This window comes from Bombyx mori, chromosome 21 (genome assembly GCF_030269925.1).
Source record: "Bombyx mori chromosome 21, ASM3026992v2".
Taxonomy (NCBI): domain Eukaryota; kingdom Metazoa; phylum Arthropoda; class Insecta; order Lepidoptera; family Bombycidae; genus Bombyx; species Bombyx mori.
Genome location: NC_085127.1, coordinates 6,784,151 through 6,808,160, shown reverse-complemented (window position 1 = coordinate 6,808,160; position 24,010 = coordinate 6,784,151). Strand labels below are relative to the sequence as shown.

General features: G+C 36.4%; 2 protein-coding genes across 3 annotated transcripts in view; one reads left to right on the top strand and one right to left on the bottom strand.

Moving 5' to 3' along the window:
• LOC101736150 (uncharacterized) overlaps positions 1-11,656 on the top strand; it is a 69,437-nt gene extending 57,781 nt beyond the window's left edge. Inside the window, exons 2-6 of one of the 2 annotated variants that reach the window (XM_012693366.4) lie at positions 7,871-7,981; positions 8,171-8,311; positions 9,108-9,270; positions 10,063-10,161; positions 10,462-11,656. In XM_012693366.4, the coding sequence (XP_012548820.1) occupies positions 7,871-7,981; positions 8,171-8,311; positions 9,108-9,270; positions 10,063-10,161; positions 10,462-10,700 (753 nt within the window). In that variant the 3' untranslated portion in view covers positions 10,701-11,656. Of the gene's footprint in view, positions 1-7,870; positions 7,982-8,170; positions 8,312-9,107; positions 9,271-10,059; positions 10,162-10,461 lie in introns of both variants that reach the window. The other variant, XM_004929588.5, reaches the window with a different exon arrangement.
• Positions 1-23,784, bottom strand: part of LOC101740296 (elongation factor-like GTPase 1) — a 162,514-nt gene extending 138,730 nt beyond the window's left edge. The window contains exons 1-9 of the mRNA XM_012693365.4: positions 23,255-23,784; positions 22,556-22,795; positions 21,888-22,068; positions 20,711-21,569; positions 19,675-19,748; positions 18,984-19,139; positions 18,719-18,836; positions 15,079-15,803; positions 13,959-14,072 (exon numbers count right to left, since the gene is read on the bottom strand). Of these exons, the coding sequence (XP_012548819.2) occupies positions 13,959-14,072; positions 15,079-15,803; positions 18,719-18,836; positions 18,984-19,139; positions 19,675-19,748; positions 20,711-21,569; positions 21,888-22,068; positions 22,556-22,795; positions 23,255-23,602 (2,815 nt within the window). The 5' untranslated portion in view covers positions 23,603-23,784. The remainder of the gene's footprint in view (positions 1-13,958; positions 14,073-15,078; positions 15,804-18,718; positions 18,837-18,983; positions 19,140-19,674; positions 19,749-20,710; positions 21,570-21,887; positions 22,069-22,555; positions 22,796-23,254) is intronic.
• Between the last annotated feature and the right edge of the window lie 226 nt (positions 23,785-24,010).

The window sequence follows — 24,010 nt, the reverse complement described above, 5'->3', positions numbered from 1 at the left end:
CGGTTTTAACGATCATCCTAACTTTGTGGAACGTAAGTAATATGTATGGGAACTGGCTATATTATTTATACAGGCATAAAGCAAACGTAATGAGCTTTTTGTGCTATCAGCTTATTCATAAAATAAGACTTTTTCGCATCATTATGTACGTTTCCCACATGCGATTATTAGATTTTTTGCAACACACTCATAACTATATCGTTTTGCATCGTATACCTACATTGAACGTTAACATGCAAATACATTTAGACTAGTCGGAAGTTATTACGTGTTGGTTACGCAAGGTAATTTATTAAGGTAACGTATTTAAAGTTCGCGGCCAACGATGTTCTATTGAAGCGTTTATTTTATACACATTTCTGATTTGAATTTGATTCGATCACTGACAAACTTCTAGGGTGGGGCAGCCGTTGTAACTATACTTGAGACCTTAGAAGTTATATCTCAAGGTGGGTGGCGCATTTACGCTGTGGATGTCTATGGGATCCAGTAACCACTTAACACCAGGTGGGCTGTGAGCTCGTCCACCCATCTAAGCAATAAAAAAAAAACACGATCATCCGCTAGGCGAATCTGGAGATATCCTGAAAGTTTCAACGAAATCGGTTTAGCCGTTTCGGAGTCTATATGTAACATAACACACATCGACTTTTAAATATATTTAAATAAGACGTATTTATAAAAAAAATAGGCTTATGCCGAAGGGCGGTCGAAAAAAAAAATTTTTTTTTGACTATACCACTAATTATTTTCGTGGAAATAAGATCCTATATGAAAATCATTGGTAACATTTTATTTATGTTTTGTAGACAGAACGAATGGTGAAATTTTCCGGTACCGATAAATTGGAATATCGCAAAAGAAAAAAATATGTTGCATTATCTACTTACTTAAACAGAAGATGTCTTTTAAGGTTTGCTAATTTTAACTAACATAGTAAGCATTTGCTGTCCTGCTGAAAAAAATTGAGCGCTCCATGAGATATGAAAGTAAAAAAGGGCGCGTATGTATGCGCGTAAGAAGTTATACTTTATTTTTATTAAATTTATTTCTTTTTTTTATTTTAAATTTTAATCAATTTGAAAAAAAATCGATTAAACAACATCCTCAAACACGCATATTGGACATTCCTTTTCTTGACATCGTATAAATACGATAATTCTCGGTACGGTTCGGAAAGTTCACCTGCGGCTATATTCAGACTCGCCAAGTTACGTCGGTCGTATTGTAATGAGCAATTTAGTGGGCAACTTCATTCTGTTAATTTTGTGTCACGGTGCGCGTGCATCGTAAAATTTCACTCTCATCAATTTTTCATAACGCGCCTAAAGAAGTATAACTTCAATAAATAATGTACAGTTATTTGCATAGAAAATATTTGGTTGAATGTAACGAATTCAATTATTACGCGTGAAAATTGTTAAGTCGCTACGCTGTCCGAATTCTTGTTGGAATCCGATGTAAACGTTTGAAACGGGACGCCTGGGATCATTTTAATATACCGCAACTAATTTTCTGAATTAATGGCTTTTATCAATAAAATTCTGGGTAATTATTTCGCTTTGTGCCAAAATCTCTTAAAAAGTAGGTATCAAGACCAATGAATTGGCTTATTCTTTGTTATTTTGATGCAGATGTCATAGTAAAAATCGTTGTAGGGGCATTCGAGTTGAATATCATAGTAAATGTGGTTATATGTACAATTAAATGAAGTCTTCGTGGCCTAAATGATAAGACGCTTGGTGCACTCCTTTTAAGTGACGTAACTAACCAGTGTTCAAATCGAGAATAATTTTTTTCTTCAAAATTTTTTAATGGAATTGCTTACTTACAGGATTCCACGGAAGACTGACTCACTTTGAAAAAATTACATCGTGTCCTAAAACTCAAACTAGGAAATTTTATAAAATTGCGTAATCAGTGGCCCCCGTCCTAGGCTAGTTATCGTCTGTCTATGGGCCCCGATAACTAATTAACACTAGATGGGCCGATCACTCATTTACTAGTCTAAGCAACAAATGATAATCGTACCCACATTTTTTTTCAATCAATTTACAGAGCTCTGCAGACGATTACTTTCATGTCGCACGACACTCCGCTTACTGATCATAGACTATTTAAACAAAAATCTTATTAAATATATAACTATATCATATTCAATTTCTTAACACGACTAAAGTCTGGGAGTTTGAAATTTTAAATATTACCCAATTCGATTCAATGCCACGTTAACAGTTTTCGAAATACGAACGAGTAAGATAATATAAATGAGTTATTTTGGTCTAGTTAAATCAGCATAATAATATCTAAGTAAGTGGTTTGAGGAAAGCAATGACATGTTAATGATTCAAGACCAGATAAATAAAATTCCTGAAACCGCTAAGACAATTTCGATCGTTCAACTTGAACGTGACATCCGGAACAACGTTACGAAAAATAAAAAAGTTTATCCGAGGACTTAGCCTTACTTCGTTGGCCTGACTCATCTCTGCCGCAGCACTCTCTTATCGTAGTTAAAATCAATACGGTATCGACTTTCAAAAACACCAGCTATTTTGCGTCTGATTACATCATCCGAAATGGCTTTACATCCGAATCGCCAACCTTCAAGGTTTGTTTCGTTGACGCCATAATATCGTTAATTACCTAAAAAGCAAATTGTGAAGTGAAAGCATCGGTCGAGCAGTGAGATTAAGAAACAATCGAACTCGAAAAGAACTAATCAGAACCGCGGTTGGTTTTACAGAACGAAGTGAAAGTTTGTTATTATACCTACCATATTATAAGAACAAAAATTTATTCAATCGAATTACAACAAAAATTATGTCTATTGTCGAGTTAGTCGTGAAGGTCAATAAGGAGCATAGAAAGGCTTTAAATATTATCTCTCGCACGTGCGCACATAAACAATGAGGTTTTCAGTGTTTTCTTAAATCCGACTTAGCGGTGAGAGTTAGTTCCCAGTAGTGAAATTGTAGTTTTGGTAATAGCTTTAACTTTATGCCAATTTCAAGTAAAAGGTAGGGAAACTACACGCGAGAAAAAATAAACAAAGACATCAAAAGGAAACAAAGGGATAAAGTAGTTAAAAACAAAATATGGACATAAACTAACATTAAATCTTAATGTTATTATTGATTATGAAAAGAGATAATACATTATAATACAATAAAGGATAAAGCAAAAGGCAGGAGATTTTAGTCGGAAACGGAGCATGTAGTAATTGTAAGGAATTGAGAAAGGTCATATTGGGAACAAGAATGTAAGGTCGAGGTCACCAATATCTTCTCCACACTCACAAATAAAACAATACGAAGCCTTGCTAAATGTGAGGTGAAAATCTAGTTTACAATTTATTAAATTAACATTATAATTAATATATTCATATTAGACCGAGGGCCTAAATGTTGTTGTTTGGATCTTGTGTACATGTAAAGTTATCTTGAAAGTCTCGTTTGCACGATTCAGGCATCTGCCTAATATCTTCTCTTTTACGATAGCTACCGCGTCAATAATGTAATTACTTAACTATTGTATATTGTTGTTTTCAATATCTGCGTATGTAGATTTAATTGCAGATATTTTTCGACAGTACATAAATGTAACTAAAGCTGATAACATCACTGCTATTCTCAAAATGTTCAGAGCTACAATTTTTTTTTTTTTTTTTTTTTTTTTTTTTTTTTTTTTTTTTTTTTTTTTTTTTTTTTTTTTTTTTTTTTTTTTTTTTTTTTTTTTTTTTTTTTATTGCTTAGATGTGTGGACGAGCTCACAGCCCACCTGATGTTAAGTGGTTACTGGAGCCCACAGACATCTACAACGCAAATGCGCCACACACCTTGAGATATAGTTCTAAGGTCTCAGTATAGTCACAACGGCTGCCCCACCCTTCAAACCGAAACGCATTACTGCTTCACGGCAGAAATAGGCGGAGCGGTGGTACCTACCCGTGCGGACTCACAAGAGGTCCTACCACCAGTAATTACGCAAATTATAATTTTGCGGGTTTCATTTTTATTACACGATGTTATTCCTTCACCGTGGAAGTCAATCGTGAACTTTTGTTGAGTACGTATTTCATTAGAAAAATTGGTACCCGCCTGCGGGATTCGAACACCGGTGCATCGCTTCAACACGAATGCACCGGACGTCTTATCCGTTAGGCCACGACGACCACAAACAAAAAAGAAAAACAATCATTGCGAATACTATGACAGAAGTACAAAGGAGTCTTTGTAAGTTCCAATCAAAATACAGGTTACTAGAGCGATGAATGCATTGATCGAAGAGCGACCGATACATCTTAAAATTTAATCTCACAGCAGGTGAACAATTACAAATGTTGACAGTGTAAGCTAACAAGATATTATAGGCACAATGAACATTTATTAAAATATTGAGACAGCAAGTCTTAGTCGTCTTGTATTATACATTCCATAATTGAATGCAATAGAATATGTCAAAAGCCTAGTAACAAAATTAATTGTGATTTCAATGTTAATCGAAGTGCAAATAGGTGGTAGGACCTCTTGTGAGTCCGCGCGGGTAGGTACCACCGCCCTGCCTATTTCTGCCGTGAAGCAGTAATGCGTTTCGGTCTGAAGGGTAGGGCAGCCGTTGTAACTATACTGAGATCTTAGAACTTATATCTCAAGGGGGGTGGCGCATTAACGTTGTAGATGTCTATGGGCTCCAGTAACCACTTAACACCAGGTGGGCTGTGAGCTTGTCCACCCATCTAAGCAATAAAAAAAAATTTGAAACAAATTATTTATGTGCATGAAGAACCTTTAAGTTAAAATGTGTAATAGTAAGAATATAACATTTAAAAGAATAATCACACCATTTATCAACTCAACAAAAATGCGTTTTTTTTCTTTCGTTTCCCAAAAAAATACAACGACCACCAACTTTTGATGCACAAATGGCAATGGATAATCGTCATTTAACAGGTTTATTAACCTGATCAGCTACAAACGTGACTTTGTAATCGGCAAATCGCAAGGTGCATGACCGTGAAAAATTATACGAGATCCGAAACAATCGGGCACGGACTTCTTTCATATGACAGATGACAAATTTCTGATTACACTAGAGGTCCCGCAGTAGTCGAAATTCGACTTTAATTAATTGAAATTAAAAGTTTGTACACTATTATGATTGTATTTTATACTTCTGTAATCACAAATTTCGCCAAGACTACACTATAAAAAATATTAACAAAGACAAACAATATTTAATCTCAATTTGACAACCGACGTCAAGAACAAAAGTCTAACAATAAATAGTATGCATGCGTGTGTGCGTCAAATACATGGTATGTAGTATTTGTAATGTTTTTTTTATTGATTTAATGTATTATTAATGCATAATTAAAAAAAAAAACATACCATTCGGCACTCGTTCGCTATATTCTCTATAACAGCCTGGCCACGGGACATTCGCCGATGCGAATATTCGCGCGGAGCGAACGGCGAAGCGTCTAGCGACTAAAACAAGCGCATAGAAATGTACCTAACAAGCCACGCGCCGCGGCGACCGGCGAAGCGACCGGCGAAATGTACCGAGCGAATCGCGCGATGCGGCGGGCGAGCAAAACAAATGCATGAATACGGACGGCGCGAGCCACGGAGTCGAGCGGTAGTCGCGGCGAATAGTGCAGTGATTAAATGAGTTTAGTTGTTTTCGCCGCGAAAAATTAACGCCGAAATTTTTATATTTTTTATTTATTTTTTATTTTATATTTTTAAAGTCGTCGTGGCCTAACGGACGTCCGGTGCAATCGTGTTGAGCGATGCACCGGTGTTCGAATATCAGGCGGGTACCAATTTTTGTAATGAAATACGTACTCAACAACACTCAACGTTCACGATTGATTTCCACGGTGAAGGAATAACATCGTGTGATAAAAATGAAATCTTCAAAATAATAATTTGCGTAATTACTGGTGGTAGGACCTCTTGTGAGTCTACACGGGTGGGTACTACCACCCTGCCTATTTCTGCCGTGAAGTAGTAATGCGTTTCGGTTTGAAGGGTGAGGCAGCCATTATAACTATACTTGAGACCTTAGAACTTATATCTCAAGGTGGGTGGCGCATTTACGTTGTGGATATCTATGGGCTCCAGTAACCACTTAACACAAGGTGGGCTGTGAGCTCGTCCACCCATCTAAGCAATAAAAAAATAAAATAGCTGAAATACTAGCTAGACCAGCTATTTGGAAGTCTAGCCACCCAAAGTATTTCTCGTACTTCTTGTGGAATTCTCCATCTATAGGTATACTCCGATTCTTATTCAAATCATGTACTTCACAATCTTTTCCAAATAATAGGTCCTGAACCAAAAAACTATTAATTTGTAAGCAATATCGAGATAATTTCGATATAGACATTTCGCTGTCGGACTTCCTTACTAGTCGCGGCGGCGAACGTGAGTACCCGTGGCCTGCAAACGGTGCTGCGCGAATGGTCGCCTCGCCCACCGCTTCGCTGTTCGCACCGCCGATCCCCGTGGCCAGGCCGTAAGTGTGGAAAATTTCATACTCCTCCGTCCGCGCAATTTTCGTAAAAAGGGATAAAAAGTTTTTGCTTCACGTATTAATATATAGATTACAGATGCAGTCTAATAAAATTTAATTTTAATCTTTATACCACTTTTCACGAAAACGACAGACGGAGGAGTATGAAATTTCCCACACTTCTAGAGAATATAGAGAAGTAGTGCATAATGTTAATATATTTTTAATTATGCATAAAAAATATATTAAATCAATAAAAAAGAACATTACACACACTACCATGTATTTGACATACACATGCTGGTGGTAAGACCTCTTGTGAGTCCGCACAGGTAGATACCACCACCCTGCCTGTTTCTGCCGTGAAGCAGTAATGCGTTTCGGTTTGAAGGGTGGGGCAGCCGTTGCAACTATACTGAGACCTTAGAACTTGTATCTCAAGGTGGGTGGCGAATTTACGTTGTGGATGTCTATGGACTCCAATAACCACTTAACACCATGTGTGCTGTGAGCTCGTCCACCCATCTAGGCAATAAAAAATAAAAAGAATAGATATTTAGACCGAATGACCGAAATAGAGACTAGATATAAACGGAATTGTGTCTATGGACTTCACACTGACACACAATGACACATTTTTTGTTCAGTTTTATAATTACTGATAGCCAATGATTTTTTATACAACAAATATGTTATCTTCATAGTAACTGACTCTTTAAATCTGATCGCGCCATATATATCTACATACCTACCGATATAGTGCATACACATGTTGACAAGTAGCATTAATGAAAAGTACAACAGATGGGATAAGCGCGTGAGTAAAAAAGATAGCTATAATTGGAACGATTGCACTTGTTATATTATTATTGCATTTGTTTAGACGCGACTAAAGACGAAACGTCCCAATTGGCCTGTTTTCGAGTCTTCACTTGACGTGCGCTTGAAACATATCTGCTTCTTTTTACATATAAAATATCATTGCTGATTGCACTCATGTTGTATACGGAACACGCTAGTTCTATGATTATTTTATACACGGTTAACGTGTACGCTAACTGACTTGAAGTAGCACTCACTCGGAGAACCATAATATTGTGGTTAATAGCTTTTAATTTCTAACAACTTTTTTAAAGCTTACCCGAGGAGCTTTTTATAGCATATATTAGATAATTACACTTTTATAGTTTTCTAATATTACTGTTTACTTGATGCGGTCAAGTTAAGAGAAATTTGAATTAAAAAAACAAACAAAAGAACAGACTTTATAGCGTCTTAAATTTGTAAGTTGTGGTAGCATCATTGTAAAGTTGATTTCTTGATAATTAACCAACGCCTTTATTGATTTCAGACGGTGCCTTTACCAGCAGGATCGACTTCGGTGCTGGCTAAGCCAACAAAGTATCACTATTATCCTCACAATCAACATATCTATTTGCTACCAGAATGCGCTATTCAACAGGTGAGTCGCTCTTGTTTAATCACGACACTTACCTAAAGATTGTTGACAGTTTTTAATGGCCGAGAAGCAGAAATACGTTACGTCTGTCACCTAAATGATATAATCAGGCAATAAAGTTGTTTCATTAGAAATAATTTAACAATTTTCTCAGTAACGGTGTAAGTTAAAAGGCTATTAACCGTATCGCAGGTATGCAACGCTGTATACGTGAGATTGAATTACACGCAGCCGCTCTGTGCGTGCCCGGCCCGTTACCGTGATCCGTGCTCGGCCAGTCTCAACGCTGACGATCTGCATACAACTCGGCTCGTTACCGATTCCAAAAAGAAGGTAAGAATTTTAATGAATACACATCGCTGTTTTACTACGCACTCATATGCGGTTATGTTTGTGTTGGAAGGAAATAGACTATAGGTCTCTAGAGGCTGTTTTAGCTTCATGCCAACGTGTAGATGAGCTCGCGGGGCTTAAACCGGAAGTGTTGCTAACATGCAACAACAGCCTTAGCAAGAACAGTGCTTTATGCACTATGCACATAAACATATACAGCAGATAAGTTGGTTAAATTGCTTACTGTATCAGTCACTATAGGCATTTGAAACTCATTTGCTCGAATTAATACGAGTATATATTTTAGCTACACCACGCCTATTTACAGGACATCCGCATTCGATCGTGATTCAATGCGATTTTCGATGCTGCGAAATCGTGAATGATTTAATGTTGATTTACACGGGAATATCCTGTTGAAGTTATTGCAAAATTTTCATATTAAATTCCTTTTTTTCTCTCTGCCTAATCACCAGTAGCCTCGTGGGGTTATTCCAACCACGCATCATTTGGTAGGTGAGCTTAGGAGCATAGACGTAGAGAAATTGCTAATACTAGGCTTAGCAAGAGTGGTGCATCGCTGAATCTACCACCGGATCGGAATCACGACCGAATGAGAAGATTCGGTGAGACACTCAATGGGCTAGGTTATACGTCGAACTCTTCGACGAGTTCAACGAGAACGGTGACTTAAAACACCGCGGGTAGATCGGGAGGAAGCAAATTCCAGAAACAGGTTCAGCGGCGACCGTTGCTTGTAAATGTTGCGCTCTGATAGAATATTGTTTATTTACAGTTTGCTAATAAAGCAGTTACCCTCGTTAAGACCTGTGAAGCGGTCTCCGAGATAAGGGAATGCCGTGTCCCGAAGGACTGGTCGTTGATGGCGTTGCAGAACATTAGAACGGGAAAATCGCACTACCTGGTCATCTGTAGATGTCCTAACAACTACATACTAGGTAAAAAGTTCCCAAATGTATTTGGCAATATAATCATGACATCATAAGCAAAAGATAGGATTTACATTTTACAAAGATCGCTCACATACGGATTCGATTGGATATTTTTCTTGGACTTTGTATTCTGAACTGCAAATTTTAGGTCAATTGCATAGAGCAAAGAGTCAAGAATTGATTTAGAACAATAACATATATTCGGTTATTAAAAAAAACTAAAATAGGAATATATTTATAATTCAGTTAGAAATGAGTAAATTAGAAACCTTTAGAAACTGTAAAATGAATCCATGTTGCGGTTTATGATATCATTGTCACAGAAGTTCGGCCGTGCGAGAAAGATAACGCGATGTGTTAATCTCGGTGCGAGTTTTTCACCAAATTATACAAGTTATTTGAATTTGATTTAAAAAAAAAAACTTACAATTGCTAGTACATATTTGCATAAATATCTATTACATAGCTAAAAATACGATAATCTATCGATATATTGTTAAGACTTGTAAAAAGCTAAGAAAATAAGAGTTTGGACAACGTAACTTTAAATTGGACTGAAATGAACTAAAGTACTTTTTTTTTTTGTTAAATATAATAAGTAATAAGGCATCGTAGGAACTATTGTTGTCACCCGAGTTTTCTACAACACACATTGCGGACTTACAAGAGCAGAACAGATAAACGATACTTGGATTAGCAAATGGATAAATTTTTGGATATTTTTTAAGATTTTGAGAGAGATTTTGGTATTAGATGTATTTGCTTTCCCAATAATATGATCTTTGTTTCTCGCAGAAGGGCCCATTTCACACGAGCAACCAACGTACGCATCCGTTCCCGGTATCAGGGTTTACGGTATGATGTGTGTTCCTGTAACTACAACAGCCTACCATACCGGTATGTTTAATTTTTTTTAATACTTTAAAGGCGTTGCATAAGGCTAATCATTCATGCATTCCGATTTAAAGAGTAGGGTACATGTTATTCGAACGTAATAAAAATAAATATCCCTGTTCACCTTCATTAAATATGCCACAGACCTCTCCTATTTGGCCACAAGTGCTTAAGCCTAAGCAATTTTCATTATGTGAAACGCCTGAGACGATTTGATGCAGATATCATATCAGCCAATCGATTTGTGAGCACGCAATGCAACGTGTACTTTTATCATTATAATAATTATCGTTTTTTTTTCAGGATTATACAATCGCTACACTGGAGTACAAAGCAGCACGGTCGGTTATAAAGTGGACTATTCGCAGCCCAATTCATATTTGAACAAGCCAATCTATAACAGATATCCCGCCAATCCGTATCCAGAAACTAATTTCTACAACAGAAGATCCCGAGTGGCCAGAATGAGAAGAGCAGCCACATACCCACCATTCCCTTGGTACAAAGTTTTAGAATTAGCGAGATCATTGCATTGGATTTAGATTAATTTAATTGTAATATTAAAGAAGAATTTGTTGGGTTCATCGAGGCTTCGTTCAATAAACTTATTTTAGGGTTAGCTCTCTCGTGCTTTCGGGTTTTAATTTTGTTTTGTTGATTAAAATGTGTTCGTGAAAGAAAAAATACTTATATACCTATAACTAATCCAAAAGTTCTGTAATTAGCGCAATTTAATAAAGAAGTGTATTGATGACTAAAATTATTAAATCAGAAATAAATTTAAATGTTTACGGCGGGATCAACCCTTTAGTAACTTAAATTTGGTATAAAACCTCTTTGAACCCAACGGATACCAGAAAAGTTTGGTTTGTTCCGAAATAAATATTCTGGAATGTAGATAATATGTATAACCGAGCTGCTTTATTATGTTTTCCCGCCTTAAATTAATTTTTAACGCGGCGAAAGGGAATCTATGCCTACGGAATACCTACTCAGTGTACAAGTGCATTTACTAGAGTGTAGTTAAGATTCGAACAACGTATATAATTTTAAGTAACTTTTTATCGGTGATAATCATTTTAGTGTATTATAAAAACTGAAATGTGTGTGATGTTCTCAATAACGAACGGATTTAAGCTCTTTTATTAATGAATACCTATGTATTGATTGTGTTTCATTTAAACAAGCTCAATTATTTAAATTTAGTTTTATTTTTGCCAGAAAATTAGAAATTACAATGTCTATAGTATTAAGTGTTTCGGCTTTTAAATTAGTGTTGCCCACCATCACAGAAAAAAATAATTAAAATTGAGTTTTTGTTAATTATTTAAAATGATTCGGTATGTACTTCGAATATAGTATATTTTCAAATGAATTTATCGTTAAGTATTTTACAAAACACAATATTTATTGATCTATTTATATTAAGGTAAGTTGTAAATAGTAGATTAATTGATTGCAGCATTTGTAATTAAAATAATAAATTTCTAGGATTGTAGACTTTGTTTTCTTCGTCCCCTCAAAAAAAAAGTAGCACACTTACTTCTACTCTACACTACTCAACACTTAGTTCTATAAGTGGGATATAGATGGCGTTATTATTTCGAATTTATGACTGTTCTATTTCATTCTACGTATTATTATATTAGTTTAGACCTAAGCTTGAATTTAAGCTTATCAATGAAGATATACAAAATGGTTTATGATCTGGATATTTGGACCACTACATTGGAGAAACAGCTACCCTAAGCCTTAGATTTGAACTTGGAATTATTTTGAAGCAGAAGTAGTAAGTGGTACATACCAGTGCAAGCCTAACAGTAAAATCTTACTACAGTGATTTCTATTCTATCAGCCCATAGACGTCCACTGCTGGACATGGGCCTCCCTCAAGCCTCGCCACAAAGACCGGTCCTGCGCTGCTTGCATCAAGCGGATTCCCGCGAACCTAAATAGGACATCGGTCCACTTTGTGGGAGGCTTGCTCATGCTACGTCTTCCGGTAGGCGGATGCCACTGAGGAACTTAACTACAGTGATTAGGCAAATTTATAGATCTCATGGTATTTGGTTTTTATCACACGATGCTAATTCAGTTATCTTGGAAGACGTTTGGGAATACCTCATATGTACATGTTTGATTAGAAACATTGGTACCTCGCTGCGGGATTTTAGCGCAGCTTTGAACAGCGCGTTGACCTAGCATCATCTCATCTCTTCACCGGGGAAGTCGCAAAAGACGGCTAAGAGATTCGATCGGAGAACGATCAGCGACTTTCTTTGATTAGTGTACCAGAATACCACGATCGACAACTGGCATGTACTGGTAGTATGGTGTTGTGTAAGTCCATAAGGTTAAGCACCACAATCCGGCTTACTATTGCTCAAAAGTACTCATACGTTGTGGTAGAACCTCTTTTGAGTCGGCGCGGGTAAGTACCACCACCCTGCCTATTTCTGCCGTGAAGCAGTAATGCGTTTCGGTTTGAAGGGTGGGACAGCCGTTGTAACTATACTGAGACCGTAGAACTCATGTCTCAAGGTGGGTTAGGAGGAGCTCACAGCTCATCTGATGTTAAGTGGTTACTGGAGCCCATAGACATCTACAAGGTAAATGCGCCACCCACCTTGAGATATAAGTTCTAAGGTCTCAAGTATAATTATAGTCTAGGATACAGTAATTCAGTTCATGTTGGATTTGTTCGACAAATATATTTAATACTTCGAGTTAGTTAGAATAGATCCGTGTGGGATTTACAGTCTCACCGCATCCCTATATCAATATATCAACACTGTCGCGTCTTTACAATTATTATAATCTGCGTGGATTTAGGAGGAGGTCGCGATAGTGACCAGGCGTATACATATGCAAATTTAATAACTAACGAAAAGCTCTAGCGTCCGCAACGTCTGCGTAAAATATCTCATTTTCATAAAATAATAACATATACAGTAAATTGGGGGGAATAGAAACTTAGAGTTAGAATAGGGACAAATCTGGGATGTCACAATACTTTTGTCGAGTTGTTAGAATATAACTTTGTTGAACTGAAAATGACTTTATTTTGTGTTTAAGAATATTTAATAGTTTAATTTAGTCATCAAAGTTTTGTAACTCATTAAATATATTAAAAAGATAATTACCTAAAGTTAGGTATAAATCAGAAATGAGGAGATTCGCAGGAAAACCATGGTAACCGACATAGCCCAAAGGATTGCGACACTGAAGTGGCAGTGGGCAGGACACATTGCTCGCGGAACAGATGGCCGTTGGGGCCAGAAGGTTCTTGAGTGGCGACCGCGTACTGGGAGACGTAGCGTGGGTAGGCCTCCCACAAGGTGGGCCGACGACCTATTAAGGTTCGCGGGGATCCGCTGGATGCAGGCAGCGCAGGACCGGTCTTTGTGGCGAGGCTTGGGGGAGGCCTATGTCCAGCAGTGGACGTCCATGGGCTGATAGATAGATAGATAGGTACCTATAACTAAATAGTGACAGCCCTATCGAAAAACTCTATTGTCCCCATACGAAATCTGAATCACCCCAAAGCCAAGGTGAATCGGGTCAAGCTAGTTTTTTCAGTTGTTTTGTGTTTATTTTGTAATGAACTATGTTTAATAACGCATCGTACATAAATTTTTAAACCTCCATACCATTTTAATCTCAATTTTATTGGTATTACCCTAAGAAAATGGATTTGAAAAGGGTCCAGATTCCTCCCAATCTACAGTACATACTCGTAGTTAATTATCTATTCGTTACTACTATCTGTCGATTCAATAACAAACACCCATTGTACTTACCTAAAACTTTCTGGTCGACGGCTATATCGCAAGAGTACATGGCCGCCATCAGCCTCTGTGGTTGCACTTGGAAAGCTTTTCTGCAGCCCTCCTTTACTGCTGATACTATTTGACCTGTTTGAAAATATGTGACTATAGACATTACTATAGACTATAGACAGGTATTCATATAGACTGACGTTATTGGCACACTTAGACGTCGCTAGCGACATCTATATACAAATACAAGTTGTTAATCAAAAACAGAACCGCTTTAAGGTTCAAGAGGAAACGATTATCTCGTGGTGTTCAACTCCTTTAGATCGAGAATATCCTAAAGATATGCCTTAGAGAGACAAGTTACCTGTATAAAGATAAGAACCTAGTAGACTGAACATAGTATACAAATACATACTAAGAATAGATAATGATTAAAAATAAAAAAGTTAATAATGAACTAAAAGTTAATGCAACAAAATGCAATGGTCTTTCCAAAGAAGAAAACTTGGAATTATTATATTTGTTTGAAAAAAAAGTTGAACAGTTACAGATTAAAAACGCAATTAAATACAGGTAATCCTCTCATAACACGGTAGACACGTTCCTACAAAATCCCATTTGCCAAGCCGTGTTATATGAAACTAGAAGCCAGTACAAGATGGAGAGTAATTTTTTTTAATGAAATATCTCAATGCCTGTATTTTATTTATTTATTATATATACAAATATAAGCAATGAATTTTCGGTTATACCCATGTATTGTGTGTTCATAGTGCATAATAGAATTTTCTAAATACATAATTGTATACAAAAATCTTATTATCGTGTTGTAGAAGTACCTACCGTGTTATAAGATAGTTTTGGGGATTTTTTCTTTACGTGTTAGACTGGAACCGTGTTGTAAAACACCGTGATGTTGGAGGGTTACCTTTGTGCTTAGTGCGAGTTTTTTAACGTACTCGATAGCGTAAAAGTTAGCTCATATTTGTATGGAATGGGATCGTTTGCATACGTTTACCGCTAGGGGCGCTGTTCAACTGCATACAAAAATGGCTTAACTTTTACGCTATCGGGAACGTTAAGACACTCGCACTAAGCACACTGTATTCCATTTATTTTCGTTCAGCAAATATACTCGTACCTGATAAAGGTCCAAATGTTTGCGATACGTCGTCACTGAATGATTTCTCTAATGTCCATTGTTCGATACAAAAGGCCACGCCCATCATCGGCTCATCGCACAGGGGCCCAGCCAAAGTCGCCAATTGGAAGCCATTTACAAAACTACCCTCGTATTCAAATCTCGGGTCTTCTCTTATCTCTTTTTCGTGATGCAAATATTTTGTGCAATAATCTGCAGTATGGTTCAGCAGCATGTTTGGCCCACAGTTCCTGGGCCCGACAGACCATATCTGGCTTACAAGGTCCTTCCAATCCGGGCCCAGCTTGGAGCAAATACTTTGTAAATCCTCTTTAAAAGTCTCGATTAGTTTCAGCATGCGTTCGGATAGTTTATGTTTGGTGCCATTCAAATATAGGCCTTCCATTTTGTTATCCAACTTGTCGTTCATTGATAACGTTTGCAAAGTCTTTATATGTTGGGAAATGGCTTTTAGTAAGTCCGCAGATCTGTCTAACAGTTTCGTTATTTCGATTGGAATGGGTTTCGCTCGGATCTTGATTTTGCTTTGCTTGTTATTTGTGTATATTGTTATTATTGGATCTTCCAACTTTGTGTTGCTCTTGTCTACGTTCTGCGAGGCGATCTCTTCATTGGCCATATCCATCTTCGGTGGTTCCACTATTGTTTCCCTGAACGGTACGATTGGTTCGGAAACTGTTATCGGGATGTTTGCGTAATTAGTCCTAGAAATTAAACGACATTTATATACAACTAGCCGAAATCGCCTGCTTCGCTGGGCACTTAAAATTAACATTATTATTTCTTGTAATTATTATTAGGGAGTCCAACACTCATATAGAAATATTAGCCTATCCATTAAGTACATGTATTTTCTACATGGATACCAAGTTTCAAGTCAATCGGATGCATGGTTCAGTAGTTATAACGGAACATCCGTGAAAAGCACTGTAGATTTATATACACTCGCGAGCAAAAGTTTGGAATCACTTACTTGAAATTGATTCCGCGCGATCTTGTGTACTAAATATTTTTTTGATAATCATAAAAATGAGATCATTTTAAAGGTTGAACTCTTAACTTTATACTGATACCAAATTCATTCAAATCGAGCCAGTAGTTAAGGAGCTATTCCGGATTAAGTGAAGGAGGTAGGAAACAAAGGAAATATGGAAAAATAATGAATGCATAAAACAACAAAAATTAATAAATAAAAATTTTATTTAGCCTTAAAATTAAATGTCAGTACTTTGTGTTCCCTTCCCTTGCCCTAATAACTCCTCGAAGACGATTCTTCATAGACCTGATCAGCTTTTGAATTGATTCTTGTGGGATACCTTCCCACTTCTCAATCAACGCCGATTTCAGCTCATTCAGGCATGAAGGAGCAGAAGTTCTGGAACGAACCCTATTCTTCAGTTCATCCCACACGTGCTGAATAGGATTCAAGTCAGGGCTGAGCGCAGGCCAGTCCAATGTGGCGATATAGACTTCTTCGAAGTATTCAGTTGTTCCACGGGCAGTGTGACAACGAGCGTTATCGTGCTTAAGGAGGAAGCTATCACCGGCATATCCCGCATAGGGAACGACATGTTCCAGCAGAATATTGGAAATGTACCCGTCCGAAGTTGACCGCCTCCTCGTCCCCCGCCAGGCACGAAAACAAGCTCGGTTTTACCGTCGAAGGAAATGCCGGCCCACATCATACAAGAGCCGACCCCATAAGCCACTGTTTCAGCGAAACAGCACTGCGCAAATCGCTCCCCAGGCCGCCTGTAGACCCAACCTCTTCGGTCGCTACCATGCAAACACATCCTGCTCTCGTCGGAGAACAGGATTTGCCTCCATTGCTCAACCTCTCAATTAAGATTGGTACGAGCAAATTGAAGGCGTGCTTGTCGATGAGCTACCGTGAGTTTCGGGCCTGTGACAGGCCTTTTTGGAGTCAGATTCGCTTGCTTGAGTCGTCGACGAACTGTCTACTTGCTAGCTGCTACCCTACGAACATCTCGGAGCTCCTGTTGGACGTCGACACCAGGTTAATGCCGATTTCGGAGAGAGGTTAACACGATAAAACGGTCATTCCTCTCCGATGTGCCCCGGCGCCGTCGGGATAAAGCTACCAGTCTCTTGACAGCGCTTGCAAACTTTTGAAACACAGGAATGGCTTATTTGGAGCCGACGAGCGACAATCCGCTGGTTGAGCTCTTCTTGCAATAGGGCTACGATTTGTGCTACTTCTGTAGGTGTTGTCCCAATTGTCGTACAAGGTAAAGGGTCAAAAGTAGCCGAGATATGTACCAGTCAACGTGTGAAAGTCGACTGATAAAGAAAATCTGATAACAGGTGCTTTTATAGGGGTCAGTAGGCCGCAACTCGCGACGTATCAAGCAATTGAAACACGTCTTTTTCGTTATTCCTTCACTTAATCCAAGATAACTTCTTAAATACTGGCTTGATTTTAATGAATTTGGTATCAGTTTAAAGTTAGGAATTCAACCTTTAAAATGATCTCATTTTTATGATTATCAAAAAAATATTTAGTACACAAGATCGCGCGGAATCAATTTCAAGTAAGTGATTCCAAACTTTTGCTCGCGAGTGTATTAGTATCGACTACCACATAGAACATTTTACCAATGTTTGATCACTTTCAAGAATTATAATTTATTTAGTACTACAAATCACTAACAAACAATCAATTGCGAGCATCTATGAGCACCCTAGTTTTTATTACTATCATTGAGCTCATGGCCAAATTGAATTTCACTGGTAATAGCCCGCACGGCTGGTTACTACTATTCTGTCTATTTTTACCGCTGTACAATACAATTCAGACTTCGGCCTCATATTGCCCGGGCTTTGTGTGCCGAAAAGACAAAGAGGCGAAAGCGTAAAGCATTCTTGCACGTTATTTAAAAAAAAAAGGTGAACGTGAAAACATTCAAGCTTATTTTTCGGTGTGTAGTTTGTGGTTTTCTTCATTTTTCATCCTTAAATCTAATTTCTCTTGTAATACGGAATGCTGTGTATAGGTGAAATGACCTAGCTCGCTTTGTCATTTCCCCCTCTCCATGGTCTAGTGGTTCGGGAGACACTCTGCAGCTAAATACGATAACGCTAAATTGTATCTTTTCTCTATAGCCGTAACGAATCTGTCGCTAGTTATATTTTAGTCTCAACGTGCCTAGAAATAACTTGTTGCCGGTATTCGATGATTACCGAACGAGTCTTTAGGTTGTACTTAATATTATATTAATTGATAATTTAAAATATTACTTTTATTTAAAATGCCACTAGCTCTCTGTATATAATTTAGGAATTAAACAATTCACACCGGTGGCATCGCAATATAGTAGTTTATACGAAATCCAATAGATGTCGCTAAAATAAATATAGTACAAGATAGTATGCTACTGCCATCTACAGAAGCAATAAGAAACTAATAATAAGACATCTAGTGGCCGAAGCCCGTAAACAGTGACTCGCGAGACGCTCTGTCTATTTTCTCAGTCTCGCTCTTCCTAAATTGTATATTTTCTTTCTAGCCGTAACGAATCTGTTGCTATTTAAATTTTACTCTCAATGCGCCCAAAGAAGTTTCACTTAAAAAAATTAAAAAATAACCCCAATAATATACCTTAAATCTTCTAAGCATCTTTCAAGATGAACTTCCCCGGCGGTGACTAGTACATGCTCTCCAGTCTCTTGTAATAAAACTTGTACGCACGAATCAGATTGATTTAACAGTTTTAAACCTGAAAGGAGAATTTGATCACAAGTTAAACTTAGTATTTGCTACAAACTGAGTTTTTAAAGTAATTTGTTTTAAAACACAAATATACCCAGAATTTTGATCGGATTAAAACAAAAAAAAAGTCACTTTTCAATTATTCAATTCTTACCTTTTACTAGTTGAGGCAACTGTGACGGATTAGTAGGCTCTATCGCTACTCTTAAAATAGGTACCACTGAGTATTGCATCTCGCTAAAAGCCGGACAAGCTACTGTGCTGCTCAGAGTTGCCGTCTTTAGTACATGCTCCTCTAGGCCGCCGATTCCTGTAATTTATTTTTAAATTTAACAACAAAGAAATCATATTCGGACGTATGATTACTATTATTATTAGTCGTCACGGGGACTTAAGCATGTACACAGTGCAAGAGAGATTCAGTAGTCACAGAGATCAATTATTAGTTCGCCGTGAGTGAAAGCAATGTTCATTAGGATTTTTATAGTGTTTGGTTACGGGCAACGTAAAAATCATGAGTATATTTAATTCATTGATCGCGATATTTTTAGCGGTTTAGGGATAGGTACTACAGAATTGAGAAAACGCGGGTTTATGGAATTTGAATTATAAATATATGAGAACTATTGATATTCAGTTTAGTAAATTAATAATATTTTCCGTTCTCTTCAAGGTAGTGGATTGTTTTAGTGCCTTGGACAATGGTCTGTAAATAGCCTTATAGCTATGATTATAGAACATCAATATCGACACTTAAATTAACAGATTTAGAAGCAAGCAGACATTTGTCTGCATATAGACTCTAATGTACGTTTTTTTTTCAAAATTCAAATATCGAACCTCACCAATAATGTTACCAGCAACAGCTTCATCGATGTCTTCTAGTTCTCTTCCCATCAAAATGTATAATGATTTGATTCTGAAAGTTAATTCAAATACTGGCTTATTTAAAAAAAAACTACTTTCATTTAAAAATCATATAATATGATGAATATTTTAAATGGTAATCAAGCTTGACAAAGCTTGGATGACTATTCAAGATCATTCAGTCTAATAACTTGTCATACTGTAGTTAAAAGGACTAATCTATAATGCACAAATAACAGCATCAGTAATCATTGCATTTACAAAATTAGGATAAAAAATATTGGAGTTTAATTTAATTTCCATTTTTTAATTTATATTCTGATGATATCTGATAAAATCGATATTATAATTTGGCAAGGCTGGCCGTAATCTGCTTTAGGGAAAAAACAAAACTCAACAAATCAGAGGTATCAACCTGGTACATTGAAATAAGCTTCCAGTAAAAAGCAAATACTTTATCCCTCTAACATGGACTGTAATAGGGACTTATATTCCATATTAGTTTATGTTTCGAATTTGTTAGGATTATTTAAAATAAGTTTATTTTCTTTTCAGTCAATTCGTTTAGTAATGATGTTATTAACCATTATAACATAATTAATTAGTAGCCTTCTAAACATGGTGGCGGGTTTCAAACACTAGGAAAGATAATTAGAAATACCATAGCCATTAAAATGCTGACGTGTCAGTAAGATAACGAAATGTATCCACTGTTTACTAAAATATTTACTAACAATTTTTAATATGTAAATTTTAAATTGTTGCTTAACTCTGCAACAAATTTGAATAATATTAAAGCAGTTTCTTTCAAATCAAGTCTAATTAGTGGTGGGGCACATTGTAAGCCTTCAGGACTAAGCATCATCCTCCTGCCTATTTCAGTCATGTATTTCCGGTTTGAGGAGTCCGCTATACTGTAAAAATGAGACTTAGATCTCTCAAGGTCATTTTGAGATGTCTAATGACTCCAGTTAGTGCTTATACAGAGATAATAGAAAACTTTAACATGCTTACTCTGCACAAGTTATGTGTTCATCGCTTTGTAAATCTTTTAACTTTTTATTTGTATCTATTTTAATGTTACAATTAAGAATTTTAGAGGGATCATGCTTGGGGCCTAAGACATATACTCTATCACCTTTCTTAACTTTCCCACTAAAAATTCTAGCAAAAGCAATAAATGTCACTTTTTCTTTTTCATTCTCATCTTCAGCACTTTTCTCTTGTTCCTCATGTGGTGACTTTTCTTCTGATTGCCTATTTATATTAGCGTTATTCTGTTTTAACTCTTCACGCAATTGCCTTGCTTTTTCTCTTCTTAAAGCCATTTCTTCGGAAGTCAATGCTTTAGGCCTATTTTCTGGTAGAGCACTTTTATCAAAACTAAACATTTTAGATATAAAAATAATTATAGGTCTATTCTCATTACTATCACAGGCTAAAAAGTCTTCTTTTAATTTCTGTGTTTCTATATTGAAAGAATCAAAATCTCTTATTCTTGAACACATGAGTCTCTCCACTTTTTCTGGTAATATTTCTTTCGGAGATGGTAATTTTTCACATACCATATTTAAAATTGTATGAGACAATGGCAGCCATTGGACCATCAAAGATTGTAATTGGACTCGAGAATCTGTGTGTCTTAAATCTCTAGCAGTGAGCTTGATTCCCAGTTTTTCACAGATCACAGGCACTTTGTCTTTCTCATGCCTCATTACAACAGTTTCATAAACATTCCATAAGTTATCTAAAATTACTTGAACAAAAAGTGGTTTTTTAGCTTTTTCTTGGGCACCTTTCATGAACCGTTTAGTCTTTGTGTTCAAATAAAAATCACCCCATAGAACTTTCTTCAGAATTTCCTCCTTTACACCTATAATGAAAACAAACAACAATCAAAATAGTATTACTAAATTGCCCTAGAAATACAATAGTAGATTTGAAATTTTCATGGAACCAAAAAGTTATTTTGGTGATTGTATTAATTATCATCACTTCTTTACTAGCACAAGTTGGATCACTGCCAGAATTTAATGAAATGGTTTATATATGGAAATACCTATTTGTACACACGTACGTAACACACGTATTTAGTGTTTTTTTTTCCTACCTTTTCTAGTGACCTCGAGATATCATACTAGATAAACCAAATACCAATATCAGTTCTTGATAATTTATAGAACATACATACCAAGTTTATCAGAGAACAGTTTAGCAAAGGTTAGAGTTGTAAAGCCCCAACCATCGACAGCACTTGCAAATACAACATTTCCTTGATCTGGAGAGAAGTACAGGTGTGAATCATCAGCTTCTTCTAAAGCAGAAGTCCAGTCATAGAAGTTGTTGTCTTCTTTATTCAATGCCTCTTTTTCCTGAAAAAAATAAACAGATTTGTATTGTTAATAAGCATTACAGTTTTGTGGTTGTAACAAATTTTTTCAAATATTTTTTAAAGAAAATCTTGATTAGTTTCTTTTAAACTGCGGATGAAACCTTTGAATGAATAAGGGTAAACAAAAAAATTGTAATGAAATTGAATAAACAAGTTTTTTTTTTCGGTTTTTTTTTTCTTATTTAAGATTATAGCCTTGAGAGGCTATTTCAGCTCCTCCTTGACGTGAGTGTTGCTAACACTGGCCTTAGAAAGAGCAGTGCTACGCAGAATCTACCACCGGATCGGAAACACGACCCATTCAGAGCATCCGGCGAGAAACTTAGTGGGCTGTCTGTGTATATGGGTTAATTCACTCGTCGGTGACCTGTGCTTATGGTACCTAAAAGCACTGTTAATGGATCGGGAGGGTCTGTAATGACGTGTTGTTTACATTTCGATCCGTAGAAGGAAAATTAGTCACATACCTTTTTCTCCATACTGGCTTCTTCATTTTCAAATACCTCAGTGGTGAACAACTCTCCCACAACTGCATTAACTTGTTCTAGTACTTGCGTCAAATGTACGTATGCATCCAGAGGTGTGAGTTGCATTTCAACAATGAGTCTATCAATTTTATTGAGGACGAGCACTGGTCGAATGTTTTCAGAGTAAGCTTGTTTGAGTACAAGCCTTGTTTGTGGGCACACCCCTTCAACAACATCAACCTAGAATTGGCAGAATTCAAATAATTAAAACATGTGATTCATATTATTTAACTTCAAATATTTAACTTAGTTTAAACATTTTAATTTATGAATGAATTAATTGCTAAATATAGTTTGCTCCTGCATTGATATTTTGTACTTGTTTAAGGTAGAATTTTTAATAAAGGTGATGTTAACAAAATAACTGTTAATTTAGAAAATAATAAATAATGGGGTTTTAGTAATATTGACAACAATCCATTTTTAATGTTATTTGATCTTTCCCATCATTTCCCAAATTATGAGAAGAACTCTGTAAGTGTGTGGTGTTCACTTAAGCACACACACACATTTGTATCAATATTTTTTATTAGACAATTAGATATTTTGTTTAACATAAAGGGCATTGAGTGTACCATTATTTTTAAAAAATATATGACGTATGATATGAATATCATTAGTAGAACTGTTCATACATACAACAACAATGGCTCCATCGCAAAGCCTTACAGCAGTGGAAACTTCACTTGAAAAGTCAATGTGCCCCGGCGAGTCTATGAGGTTCACCAGGTATTCTTCTTGATTCATAGCGTGATACAGCGATATACTGCTACTTTTCATAGTTATGCCTCGTTGTTGTTCATCTGGCCTGCTGTCCATATATCGAAGTTTTCCGGACATTCTCTGGGATATGATTCCATTACTGGATATCAAGGAATCTGCCAGTGTGGTTTTGCCATGGTCCACGTGAGCCACAATGCAAATATTACGAATATTTGATGGATTGTTTTGAAGTTCTAAAAGTTTCTTTGAATCTACGAGCCGCATTTTAATAGATTTTATTCTGCAGATGAACTTAACCCTTATAATGCTGTATTTTTAGTAGATGACTGCAACGTGAAGTATGTATATAAGTCAAAAAAATTGCGAAAAAGCGAGTATTTCTTGCACAACTTGAGAAATCGTTGTGCTTTCGCATGATAATGTTGACAAAAATTGACATTGACATTGTCTAATTTTCTTTTTGACAGCAGTAGTAGTTTTATTTTTCCAACTGGAAAAGCAAAGATCTTATAGCATACAGCGTAATCTTTTATCATACAGCCAAATAATAAAGGCTCGTGCTAAGTGTGTTATTTGAAAAGTGACCTAGAATGAAATAAAATGAAATTAAGTGAAGAACAAAATTGAACAAATGAAATAGAATTGAATTATATGTGTTTTAATAACACTGTG